At 43.7% G+C, this 13,703-nt stretch overlaps 1 protein-coding gene across 1 annotated transcript in view; it reads left to right on the plus strand.

The window, feature by feature from the left end:
* The window catches only part of LOC144769777 (putative DBH-like monooxygenase protein 2), a 364,487-nt gene extending 351,403 nt beyond the window's left edge, over positions 1–13,084 (plus strand). Inside the window, exon 13 of the mRNA XM_078653960.1 lies at positions 12,884–13,084. Coding sequence (XP_078510086.1) covers positions 12,884–13,084 — 201 coding nt within the window. The remainder of the gene's footprint in view (positions 1–12,883) is intronic.
* The last annotated feature ends 619 nt before the right edge of the window (positions 13,085–13,703 follow it).

The following is a 13,703-nucleotide window of genomic DNA, read 5'->3' on the forward strand; positions in this document are numbered from 1 at the left end:
TCATAGGTTGTTTGCTGCCTTGTCCCAGCTTCAGTGGGCTTCAGCAGCTTCAGCGATGTTGGTTGATAAGGTGCTAGGAGGGATAGGGCGGTGTAAAATATAGCACTGCTGATTACAGTTGTAGGTTAGCCGGTACTTTTTTGTCGTTGCCTGTCGCTGCCTGTGTACCTCTTTTTTTTTTGGGCACCCCCCGCACTTTAACCCCTACTCCCGACCTACCCGCCCGTGACAGCCGACACCCCACACCGCCTGAGCCCAGACCCAAGCTCGAGTCCAAATCTCGGCCTCACCACTGAGAACTCCTCAACCCAACAGGGAGAAGACCCTCTTAGGTGGGCCTCAACCACTCAGCCTGGCAGAGCCCAGGCAGGCGAGATAGCGCGGCTGCAACTAGGCAGGACACGGAGGAGAGAGGCAGAGGGAGCAGCCCCAGAGCTAGTAGAGCCACTGAGACGTCTGCAAGCCCGCCAGGTTGGGCCAGCAGGCTTAGTAGTGCAGGGAAAAAGACGATGGGCAACGCTGCAAGCTAGAACTCCCCCAAGGGACCTGAGGGAACCCGAAGTGGGTCTCAGGAAGGTTCAAACAGGTGACCAGGAGATACAGAGGATACAGCTTGTGGGGACCGAGCGGCGGCTTACACATCTAAGAGTGATATAGGGAGAGGGCTGAGTGGCAGGCCGGGAGGTACAGTCTAGTCTCGAGACAGCCACTCTGCAGGACCCGCAGGGACCGCCGGCAATTGACTACACCCCTCTGTGGCGGAGGGTAGACCTTAGCCCTTAAACCTCTCCCCTCCAACCCAGACCTCTCAGCCCCTCTCCAGATTTCCGCTGTCTTACGTTATCCGCAATCCACAACTCGCTGAAATCCCTCTCCCGGTTTCCCCAACTCCGACCTGACTCGAAAACGCCGTGCGTCCTCGGTAGCAATCACCCCGCCGGCAGCTCGCTCGTGTGCAGCGCCGCCGATTCGCCAACCCCCTCCCACTGACCTCACGGTACTACACCCTCACCTGTTAGCACGCCCGGAAGAACAGCGGCAAAACAGTTAGTGGGACGCGGCCAATTTGCGATTGCTTCCACATGTGTAGTTCAAAATCCATTTGTACAGTTGATTTAGCAACTGTTGTAGTCCCAACCTCATAAGGCTAAAGAGGGCGAGATCATCAGCGTATATGAGGTTACTTAACTGGACTCCACTGATCTTTGGTGGATGACAATTTACTGTGTCAGGTGCCTGCGAGTGATCGGCTATAAACAAATTGAAAAGCAGGGGAGCTAGCACATGTCCCTGCTTAAGTCCCCTTGAAGTGGGGATTTTCCTCGACAGATGTGAACCCTCCCCCAGCTTAACTTGTTTCAGTATGCAACTGGATTATTGGTTCCAGATGTTTAGGCGGGATACATTATACACACTGACACACCCATGGACACACTGATGTATTAACTGACATACTCACATACTCAGTGATACAAGTTCTGACACACCCTGGATTCCACTAATATACACTAACACACCCATGTACACTGATGCATTCTCTGACAAAATTACTGACACACTCATGTACACACTGAGATACTCAAGGACTAACTGACACATACACTGACACACCCAGGTATTCACTAAGGCATTCACTAACTCACTCTTACAGTTACTTTTACACACCCTGAGACAACCTAGGACTTCCTAATACATATTCTGACAAACCCATATATACACATGTATAAACTGGCATACTCAGTCAGTCATACACACACTGGCACAAACTAGGTCTCACTATTAGATATACTGATACACCCATGGAAACACTAATGCACTAACTGATATTTACTCACTCAGTCATACACACAGCGACACACTCTACAATTCAAGAATATGTACACTGACACACACATAAACAGACTGATTAATTAAGTAACCTACTCACTGACTCAGTCATTCAGACTGACACACCCTAGCTCTTACTAATACATACACTGACACACCCATGAACACATTGATGTGTTAACTGACAAACTCACTCAGTCAGTCATACAAACAGTGACACACTCTACAACTCGCTAATGAATGCACTGGCCTACCTACACACTGAGTGTGTGATTATGTCAGTTAACACATCAGTGTGTATTAACTGACATAATCACACACTCAGGCAAACACACTCTGACACACCCTAGATTTCACAAACACAGACACTAACACACCCATGGATACACTGATGCATTCTCTGACAAAATCACAGACTCATTCATTTACACACCGAGATACCCTGGACTAACTGATGCATACACTGACATACCCATGTATTCACTAATGCATTCACTAACACACTCTTGCACTTAGTTCTGAACACCCTGAGACAACCTAGCACTCCGTAATACATTCCCTGACACACCCATGAACACACTTGTGCATTAAATGACTCATTCAGTCATGCACACATTGACACACCCTAGGTCTCAATAATACATACACCTGCACACACTTATGCATTAACTGACATTGACTCACTCATTCAATTCTTTATTCGGTTATTGAAACAAAATAACCATAAAAGTTCAGGTAAACTCACAATTAACAATTTCATCCAAAGCACCAAAGTCAATTCATCATAATTCAGGCTACAATCGATTTACGTGATTTAAAAACATTTTTTAAGAACGAAGAAATAGATACAATAGTTAAAAAGGCAGGGGACAGCGATTTATTTCCATGGTCTTCAGTAAAGGAACAACCCACATTCGCCTAGGTTTTGTATAACATTTACAAAAGAAAAGAATGTGTATATCTGTTTGTTCTGACACATCGTCACAAGGGCACTTAATCAAAACTTTCAACCAGTCATTCATAGCGGGGAAACTAAGTGATTTAAACAATAAATTAAATCTAAAACAGGTTAATAAAAACCTCTCGTAGTCACTCAATTGTAATTTAACATATGGCTGCATTTTCCTAGAGATCACAATTTGCTTATGGGCGACCACCGTAATATTTTTCATTCCTGTTGACGTTCTGCGCTCATACAGGTAGGTCATACACTTTTCCTTCAAAACCTTCCTAGAAATGTTGCACGGAGAGGATGGTACATTAAAATAATTTGCAATGCCCAAATCCGTGAAGAACCTCTTCACGTAGGACAACCATCCAATTTTGCCACTCTTTTCTAGGCCTACCAAGTTATTCATAATCAAGCGGTTTAACCCACATTCATTAGTCGTCCAAACTCTATGCCATAGCAGTACCGGGGCTGTCTTAATAGTGTCTTCCAAATATGGTTCCCCAAGTTCTGCATGGCAGACGTATGTGGAAACACCTTTTGGAATGGCTAGAAGATATTTCATAAAAAGGTTTTCCACTACCTGTAAAGATGATACATTTGCGTGTCCCCACAATCCTGCGCCATAAGTCACAATTGCTACACAAGTAGCTGTATACACTGTTAACATTTCCCCGATAGATTTCCTGCCAATATTTTGACAACAATTTTTTAAGGCCATTATGGATTTGCAGTATAATAACTTTCTTGTCTTAATTGTGGTGTTCCATAGACCAGTGTGATCGAAGACAACTCCTAAATAAGAAAAAGTTAAAGTAAAATCAACAGGAGAAGTACCAATAAAAAATACCTTTCTCTTTATGTGTGCACCCAAGCCACAGGTCATGGTGAAAGTATTTGAACAATTTATCTTTTAGGTCTAAACCTGACATAAAGTCTGCAAAGGAGGTAACTAAGCTCTGCATGGCCAGTGGAGTTCTGGCCATCAAGACTGCGTCGTCGGCATACAACAATGCTGGGACTGATTTTCCCCCACCATTGGCATATCCCTACACTCCTTCACAAGTGCATTCTCCACATCGTTGATATAAAGTGTGAAAAGGAATGGGGCCTTGAGGCAGCCTTGTCGTACACCCCTAGCAATGCCAAAGGATTCTGTATATTCACAATTTTTTCCAAATCTAACTCTAGCGGATGCCCCTAAGTAAAGTTCCCGTAGAAAATTAATAATTTATATATCTACCCCCAGTTTATCCATAACCAGCCAGAGTTTACTGTGTGAAACACAGTTGAATACCGAAGTTAAATCTATAAGAGTTAAGAACATGCGACCCTCCTTGGCTGTTGTGTATTTTTCTATTAAAATATGCAAGTTTAAACACTGGTCAATTGTACTAAGCCCTTTCTTGAAACCATATTGTAAATCGCTGATTATCACATTTTCATCAGCCCAAGTTTGAAGCCTATTTAAAACCACCAGCCCAAAAACTTTGATGGTGGAGTCGAGAAGTGATATCGGGCGTTAGCATTGACAGCTAGCTCTGTCCCCTTTTTTAAATATATGAACTATCAGCAATTCGCACCAGGAAGATAGAAGGCCATTTCAGAGCGTAGCATTGAAAAGTCGGGTCAGGATCGTGGCCCAGAGATCTATGTTATCTTTATAAAGATCCACCGGGACCCCATCAGGGCCAGGTGCCTTGCCCCCCAGGCTTGCATCAATGCTGCTTGCATCAATGCTAGCATTCACTTCTGCTACAGAGATATCAAATACTAAATTGTTCTTTAAATGGCAAGAATCTCCAATTATGTTTCCTGGATTAAACAATCTCCCGCTTGTCTTTCATTAGAATGTAATTCTGAAAAGTGCTTCACTCTATTTCAGCTATTGCTACTTCTATTGTGGCTGAGGCGTTATAATTAAAAAAAGGGGCGTTAACAACTTTCCAAAAAGCTGCTGTATCTCGGCTTAATGATGCTTCGCACAGAGTATCCCATGATTCCTTTTTTAAGATGTCTTTTATCTTTTTTAGGGTCTACTTATAGATATTTCTGCGCTCCTTAATTAAGGTACTATCTTTGACAGGGGCATTTAAAGCATGTTTTAGGTTTGAATACGCCTTGGTACAGGCCGTATCAAACCAACTCTTTTGAGTCTTATTAACACCTTTTGTTTTGACCCATAGTAGATTCTAAATTTGTGAGATAATTAATAAGAAGATTTTTATAATATCGGTATCTTCGGTGTTCGCATCCGTGCAGGCATAACACTGGGGCAAGGTGCTCCTTACCAGTTTTTGAAGAAAATCTTCCGGGACTATTTTTGTCCACTTTAAAGAGTAACCATTTTTCTCACCAAAGAGATGGTATTTATTCGTGTTTTAGGCATATCTCTTCCACTTAATGCCCTAGGTGTGCCTTGATGAACTAAGCTAAGGGGAAAGTGATCACTTAATGAATTATCAAGGGTGTTAAATGTCTGGATCATACCCCCATGTCTCGCAGTTATGATTATAAAATCAATAGTTGAAGTGACCCCTCTACCACTAAAGGTGGGGAGAAATGGACATTCAGGGCGGACTAGTCTATTCGCAAAACCCATGTCACATCCGAAGATGACCTCATTTAGATAGTCCCCAGTCTTGGTGTGCTCAAAATGGCTCAAACTAGTGTCTTTATCAAGCATAACACCACATGTTCCTCTCTCTCATCTTACACACGAGGAACAATTAAAATCTCCTGCCCATATAACACAGACCTCTCTAGATCTTCCTTCCACCATAGATTTTATATTACCCCTTAAAGACTTAAAAATATTATAACACGTATTTTAGCGGGGAGCATCAGTCAATCGTAGACTACACCATAGTAGGTGAAAATATGTTTCCCCTGGTGAGCTCATTTAAAATTCATCCTCGCCCTGAAAGTGGCCATCTAAATAATTAGAATAGGCCTAAAACTGCAAGAAACCAGAATAACATGCGACTTAACATAAGGTCCCGAAAGCTACAACTTAAAAAAATTAAAATGGCGTGGTGACAACATATTTCAATTAATGGACGCAGTTTACCAGCATGTAAACAACATGGGGATATGTAAAGAGGAATACCTCCTGCAGTCATAGACCTCCCGAATTTAGTTAGTCCAAAAAAGCTGCCAGAGAGCCAAAATGAGGCACTTTGAAGTTCTCTGGGAAAAGTTAGCATGGTCAGGCAAACTGCCCAACAGCAAAGAATTCTAGGGTATAATCAATGGCATAACTAAGGGCCAGGCCTGACATCAAAACGTAGGCATCTCAAAGGAAACCTGGAACATGTACGTACCAGAATGTGCTCCCTCCCCTGCGACTGTGAGAAGACTGGCAGTAACCAATCACAGCTGAATCAGGACAAAAAGTAGCAAAAGAATTCTCTCCCCGGAAACCAGATGCCTGATCTAAAACAAAGCCAGCACAAGGTAGGGACCACCGTGGCAATAAACATAGAAAATAACAGGGCGGTTTGACAAAGTAGCACAGCCATAGACGGTAAAGAAGTACCAGTGGAATCTCATAACTAAAGTACACAAGATTAAATGTCACAGTGCACCTAACCAACATATAACAATTAGAAGGAATTATAAATAAATTGAACTCAGAGGGAGCTGCTTGCCCTAATGGATTGCCCAATGCAGTATTCAAGCAAAATATGAGCTTCTGGGCCAGGTGTTTGACACTGCTTTTTAACCACATTTATACCCAGACTAGAGTTCCGCCGCCCTCTTGGGAAGGGAATATTTGCCATCCACTATATAAAAACAAAAGTCAAGCATTGCCAGCTGATAGCTTTTGTAGATCTGGAAGCAAAACTCTATGGGACCTACAAACCTAGATAGAGGAAAAAGGATTGAAACCAAAAGTCCAAACTGGATTTAGACTAGGAATTGGAATGGCAACCAACCTGGTAACTCTGGACATTTTGACAGAAAGCGCAATAAGGAGGAAAACTAAGCAGTTTGCCTGCTTCTTTGACCTCAAATTGGCATTACATTTAGTGCCGTTATAACGACCGTGGCAAAATTGAAAGAATTGGGCATGCCAGGGAAAACAATCAATGCATTCATATCTCTACATAGCGACACATAGGCACAGGTAAAACTGGTTGACGGCAGCAGAACCTCTTCAAAGATTAATTCCCAAAATGGACCTAAAGATAGATTTTTCGGGCCCGAGCTTGTTCAACTTATACTTAGCGGGCATGAACAGCCACTTTACAATTGTTGACAGTCATCCACCTATTGTGGAGACAAAACATTGCATGCTTGCAATATGCTGACAACATTATCGTCCTAAGTCAAACACCGATCAGCTTGCAAAGAGTGATCACAGCACTGCCAAGATATATTGAACAACAAGGTCTAGAGCTCTACCTGCAGAAAACCAAAGTGGTGCGCCTCGTGGATTTCAAATACAATAAGTAAAAGTGGTTCATTAAAGGCGTGCAACTTGAGTCAGCCAACTCATATAAATAACTAGGTATCAGCTTGGGGCGCCAACTGTTGTTTACCAATCACACCAGGATCTTACAAGCAAAAGCTCAGTCCTTAATATTCTCTTTCAAGCTTCTGAAAAAGAAATTGAGCGGTCCGACAAATAGCCATCTTTTGACCGTGATGGCTGCACAACTCCTAACGTCCCTGACGTATGTGTTGGAAATATGGCATGGCAAGGAGATAACAATTTTGAATCAGCTCCAAAGAAACGTTTATAAAGCAGTCTTTAGTCTTCCAAAAGGGTCCTCTGTAGCCCAGGTAAGATTGGAATTCGGTCTCCGAAACCAGAAATATCAACGAATCAACACCTTTGTAAAACATTGTTGGAGACTTCCGGGGGGGAGAGTGGTACCTTAAATAACCTATGTTGGCTTGAGAAAAAGGTTGAAAGGGAAAGAAAACAAGTCAACTCATAGGGTGCCTAAATTCTGGTAGACCTAGGGTTGCAAGAAGTATGGGTCAATCTGCATTCGCCAAGTTTAGCAACTTCACATCAAAAAGCTGTCACTCCTACAAGATAAAAGCATCATAGCACAGCGGCTGCATGCATGGGCAGTGATAAACGAGTACAATAACCTGAGACCCCAAGCATACATCACCCCATCCTTCCATCCAGCTCTCAAACAGAGTTTTATGCTCTTTCAATTTGGTGCATTTGACTCCAAAGTTATCCTCCTCACTTTGAAGGGTGGGCACCAAAACACAAATTGCCAATTATGTGGCTTCAAATCAGAATCAAAGCATCTCATGTGCCCATGCCCAAAAGTCATGACAAATTATACAGGGAGTGTTAATGGATGTAGGATAGACGTGACAGCCCAATGTGTCAATAAATATAGGATAGTTGTGACAAGAGGAAATTTGCGTGCCCCTAATCGATTCAAATTTCTGAAACCCAAACAGAAACCTCTAAAACATAACCTCTTGATGAGAGTGGTTCTCGGGTCAGTAATGTCACGAATATCGCTCTTTAGACACTTTAGACATCCAGCTGTCATGTCTATCCTACATCCATTTACACGCTCTGTATAATTTTAAAAGATTTTAATTAAACTCAGAAACCTGAAAGAGAAGTACCTTCCTTCAGCTGATCCGTCATGACGTTAACCTTTTAACAAAAACGAGAAGTTCTCCTACATCTTTGGGTCTCTGTTACATAAAAAGAATAAGACACCCAGCTGATACTCTCCTTCACCAAAGATCCAGCCACAGCCAAATCCAACCTCCAGGAAGGAATGAAAAACGTTGCAGAATGGATGAAACTCAGCCGTCTCAAACTGAACTCAGACAAGACGGAGGTCCTCATCCTCGGACCATCCCCATCCGCCTGGGACGACTCCTGGTGGCCCCCAGCCCTAGGCACCGCACCAACACCCACGGACCATTCACGCAACTTAGGTTTCATCCTGGACTCCTCCCTCACAATGACTAAGCAAGTCAACGCCATCTCATCCTCATGCTTCAACACCCTGCACATGCTCCGAAAGATCTTCCGGTGGATCCCCACCGAGACCAGAAAGACCGTCACCCAGGCCCTCGTGACTAGCCGGCTGGACTACGGGAACGCCCTCTACGCAGGAACCACAGCCAAACTCCAGAAACGGCTCCAGTGCATGCAGAATGCATCCGCACGACTCGTCCTCGACATCCCTCGCCACAGCCACATATCTGCCCACCTGAGAGACCTGCACTGGCTTCCCGTTCGCAAAAGGATCACCTTAAGGCTCCTCACCCACGCACACAAAGCGCTCCACAACACGGGCCCCGAATACCTCAACAGCTGCCTCAAGTTCCACACTCCATCCCACCAGCTCCGCTCAGCCAGCCTCGCTCTCGCCAGCGTACCACAGATACGCAGAGCCACCACCGGAGGAAGATCATTCTCCCTCCTGGCTGCCAAGATGTTGAACTCCCTTCCCACCCACCTACGATTGACCCAGGACCATCTCACCTTCAGGAAAAACCTCAAGACCTGGCTCTTCCAGCAGTAGCAGCTCCCCCACACCCCCCTTCCCTCAGTGCCTAGAAACCCTCACGGGTGAGTAGTGCGCTTTATAAATGTATTGATTGATTGATTGATTGATCATAATTTACACAGCACCTGTGTTCTGCGTCTGCCACCAAAGCTGTAAGGTGTGAGTACAGTATTACTAGTAGACTATATCATGTCCTATTCTCTGCTTTGGGGGCTGCTGTAATCAGAGACCCAGGGACCAGGTTACTGTTGTGATTCATTACAGTGTTGTGAGGGGTGGGATTTGATTCTTTATTGGAGGGGTTGTTGCAAGGGTGGGAGAGGGGATTGCGGTGGCATTTTTGGAGTTGCTAAATGCAACCACACACTGAGCCTGGAGGTGTGTGACTGGCACCAGGAGGGAGCTCCTATGGTGAAGGAGGAGTTCTAAGACAGGAGGACATTTTATGGTATACAGGAGACCGGCCTGAGACAACCACAAGGAGAGCTCAGAAGGAGGCATGAGACAGACAGAAGGAGAGTGCACAGTATGCAACAGTAAACTAGAGACTGGCCTGTAAGGGGCAGCTCATGGTATGCTCACTACCTCTTCCCTCTTTCTTAGCTCTCTCAGCTCTTGTGGAAATTCACAGCCTCTGTGTCTCTGGCACACTCTGGGACAGGTGAGGGGAGAGGGAGGCAGACATGACCAGGATTGGGCGGCAGTTGAGCGGCAATATGAAATTATTATTAATAATCAGCACACACAGCTGTAGCGTGGGGCTCATGGCCGTTTCACTGTCCCATTTAAACACCTCAGATCTGGGGAAGCACAGGTCCAGCTCTATCATCACAAGGTCCAGTCTGGGAAACCATAGCTCCATTTAGCAGCACACAGTACAATCTGGACAGAAATGCACAGCTCCAGGTGTATGCTGCTATATCAGAGGGGCCTCAGTACACTCCGTCAATCTCTCATGGAAATCCTTACCTCTGTCTGAGTTGGGCTCTGTCCACTCTGGCAGGGCAGAATGTTGCTCTCTATCCCGACTGTGGACTCACCTCAAGCACTCAAACAATGGTACAGTCTGTCACCTGAGGAGTGAGTACTCTCTCTGTATCTCTGAGGCTTAGAGGGGAGGAATGAAGGTATGCACAGTGTCTTCTCTTCATGTGTCACCTCAATGAGATGTGAATGCCTGTAGTATGATCATGCCACAATAATTATAACATAACAACAGTATGAGGTCAAAAGGTTTTTCTGTCCAGCGCTTTGCGGAAAATAGTTACAGAGCATATTTCAAAATATATATATATATTTTCATCTCCAATGGTCAATGGGAAGAATGAGTCCACAACATTCAATCTGTCACTAATTCGATTTGTATTGATGCCTAATGCGGGAGCCAGCACATGTACTGCAAATAAGTCACTTGATGAGGCTAGGTAAGCCCCACGCTTGGCTTATATTACATGTCACACTACACAATATATACCATTCTATAGCAGAGACTAAGTGCCGTATGTATCAAGCAAAATTGCGATCGCAATTGGTGAAATTCGCAGAATTTCTGCATTTTTGCTTTGTGGTCCAAAGCAGCAGTACCACTGCTATCCAACATTGTAACCACACTTTATGTAATCCATGACCTGTCAAACCCCCTTTCCTTTTCAGTTTACCCTCACTATGGGCCATATGTATCAAGCAGAATTGCATTCCGTTTGCGATCGCAATTTTGCCAAATGGTATGTATGAGTCACATCTGCGTGCAAAATAAGGAATCACAAAATTTGCGAATCCTTATTTTGCAATTGCATTTAAGGAATCGGAAATTTTGCGATTCCTTAAATGCAATGTAAGAAGCACCAAAAAAGTGCAATTTGGCCTTAAGAAATCGCAAAATTTCCACCAACTTCAAGGTGGTGGTAATTTGGGATTTCTGTGAAAAATTTCACTTTTTTGCATTTTTCAAAGTGCAATGTGAAGCACATAAATGCCCTTAGGGCATGTATGTGTGCCACATGTGCACCCATGCTTATTTCAGGGGTGCAACATGGTGTCCTTTTGACACCCTTGCACCCTTGAAATTGCATTCTCAATTTGCGATTCGCTAATTGCTAATCGCAAATTGAGAATGTCTTCCCATTCATTGAATGGGGAGGTATTCCTTAATTGCGAATCGCAATTTGAGATGCACAATTAAAGAATATGTAGGATTCGAAAAATGTATTACAAATCCTACATACATACCATTTTGCGATTCTCAAATAGCGATTTGCAAAAAATCGCTATTTGAGAATCGCAAAATGACTTTTTGATACATATGGCCCTAAATTATGATCGAATGCATATATATTGTATACGCCTGTATCATTCACAACGAAGGCTATGTCCGTGTCCCACCTTATTTACCAGACAAATCCTGAAAAATACTGTGTATGAACTTGGACACTCTGCTGGGGTAACACAAATAAATAATGTTAGCCCAGCACAGTGTACTGAAATACAGAGGTTGGATGCAAGTAATTTGCGGTTTCAAAGCTGTCTCTGTCATGGTCCCATCCTAATAGCTAACACTGGTGCTTCCCTCCTCCACTCACCATTATGTTTACTATTAATAGGACATTAACAAGTGTCTCATTCCATCGAAGTGTCTCTTGCCTGCAAAGCAGTAAAGAGTGAGAAAGTAAAATAAAATATTTTCTGTTACAAAATCATTGTCATTTGTTTTCTTCAGTTTGTAATCCAGAAATTTCTTTTGGAGACAGTGCTACTAACAACTTGTGCTTTGCTGTACTTTGTGTCAAGGCTGTGTATTATGGGTAGTCCAAGGCATTCCCATGTAAGGAGTGCTTTAAATGGGCAGATGCAGTCTGGTGCCTGTACCTGTACCTCTCAGCACCGGTGCACTACTTTTAATGGGATAGTACCAGCACTTCTCAATTGCAAAAAGGTATTCTACATCATATAGTACTTACACTTTTATATTTCCATTTGTATATGTTAAGAGTGTTTCTCACTCTCTTATTAGAACTTAGACAATATAGAGTCATTTAATTACATTTCAGAGCGTCCAATTAAAATGTACCAGATTTTTGGGCAGTGGGGCAAAGTGGTATGTGGTGGGTCGAATGGCCCCCCTCCATGTACTTTCCAGGGGAGGGGTGTCAAGTTTCATTACTCCACTAAGTCAGAGAAAAAGAGGCACTGAACACATTCTAAAATGTCCCTGATGTCTGCTTGGCTTTTAAGACATTTTCACCGGACACCCCCTTTAACCCCTTGACCGTGGCGAAAATTCCGCCGCGGTGCGGGTGATTTACCGCCTGGGCGTGGTTCGGACGGCCCCCGACCGTCCTCCGCACACGCCCACCGGCGTCCGACGCATGGAAGCGGTTAAGCCTCAAAAGAGAACCACACATATCTCTATTTACCTAAGAAGATCCACAGTTGTAAACAGACCAATATCACCAAGTACCTATGCTCTAGAGTGTATGTGGGTCTCTCTGCTAGAAGTATGTAAAGCACAAGACAATATTTATGCCACTGTTAGTTAATGCTCTGTTGCTGATGTATATGTTCTATGATAATTAATGCTCTCCACTCTGTACTCTGCTTTCAGGGATCGGAGTGGTGGAACTCTGGCCTTGTTCACAACATCTCCGACCCAGCAACTACTCCCTGCAGTCTTGCTCCATCTCCATCTACGCCAAGCTTCACGTTTCCGACTGACACTGGACACAGCTCATTCACAGGGGTCCTCCCTCTCACTGTATTTCTCCTGTCAGCATTCTCTGTGATAGTTACATTCCTAGATTCCTAGAGGTTAAACATGTGCCTGCCACTGTCCAGTGGAAAAATGGAAATTGGAATGTGACTACTGTATGTATGAAATTATATATCTACACAATACAGTAAGGGTATAGACCTACTGCAGACCTTTCCTCTCTTTGTTAGCTCTCTCTCCACCATCACGTGGTGGCATCCTGCTTCCCTATCACTAATGCCCTAGTAGCTGGCAAATGTTAGGTATACACCAAGCAGCAGCAGACATGCACATACATTTTCACTGATGAACCAGGCAGAGAAGAGGAGAAAGGGGGCCAGATGTACTAAGCATTTTAACTGGCACAAATATTCAGGTTCAGCATGTGCGACTGTTAATATGCAGTTTCCTGAGTTCAATTTCCAGATTAAGGATTTATAAACATTTTTGAAACTCCTAATATGGGATGACAAATGGGTACCAAATGGTGTCTGGAAGGAAAGTGTTGGAAGTATTCCTTCCAAATGCCGAATTGGTATTGTATATGTCAAGGCTTGGCTACAGAAACCCATTGACAATTTACTGACCCCCTCGCAGGATGTGGCAAATCATTCACAATAGAAAATGTGCCCTTTAATAATGAAAAAATAGATTAGTAGAGAGTTTTAAACAGACT

The sequence above is a fragment of the Lissotriton helveticus genome, chromosome 7 (assembly GCF_964261635.1).
Source record: "Lissotriton helveticus chromosome 7, aLisHel1.1, whole genome shotgun sequence".
Classification (NCBI taxonomy): domain Eukaryota; kingdom Metazoa; phylum Chordata; class Amphibia; order Caudata; family Salamandridae; genus Lissotriton; species Lissotriton helveticus.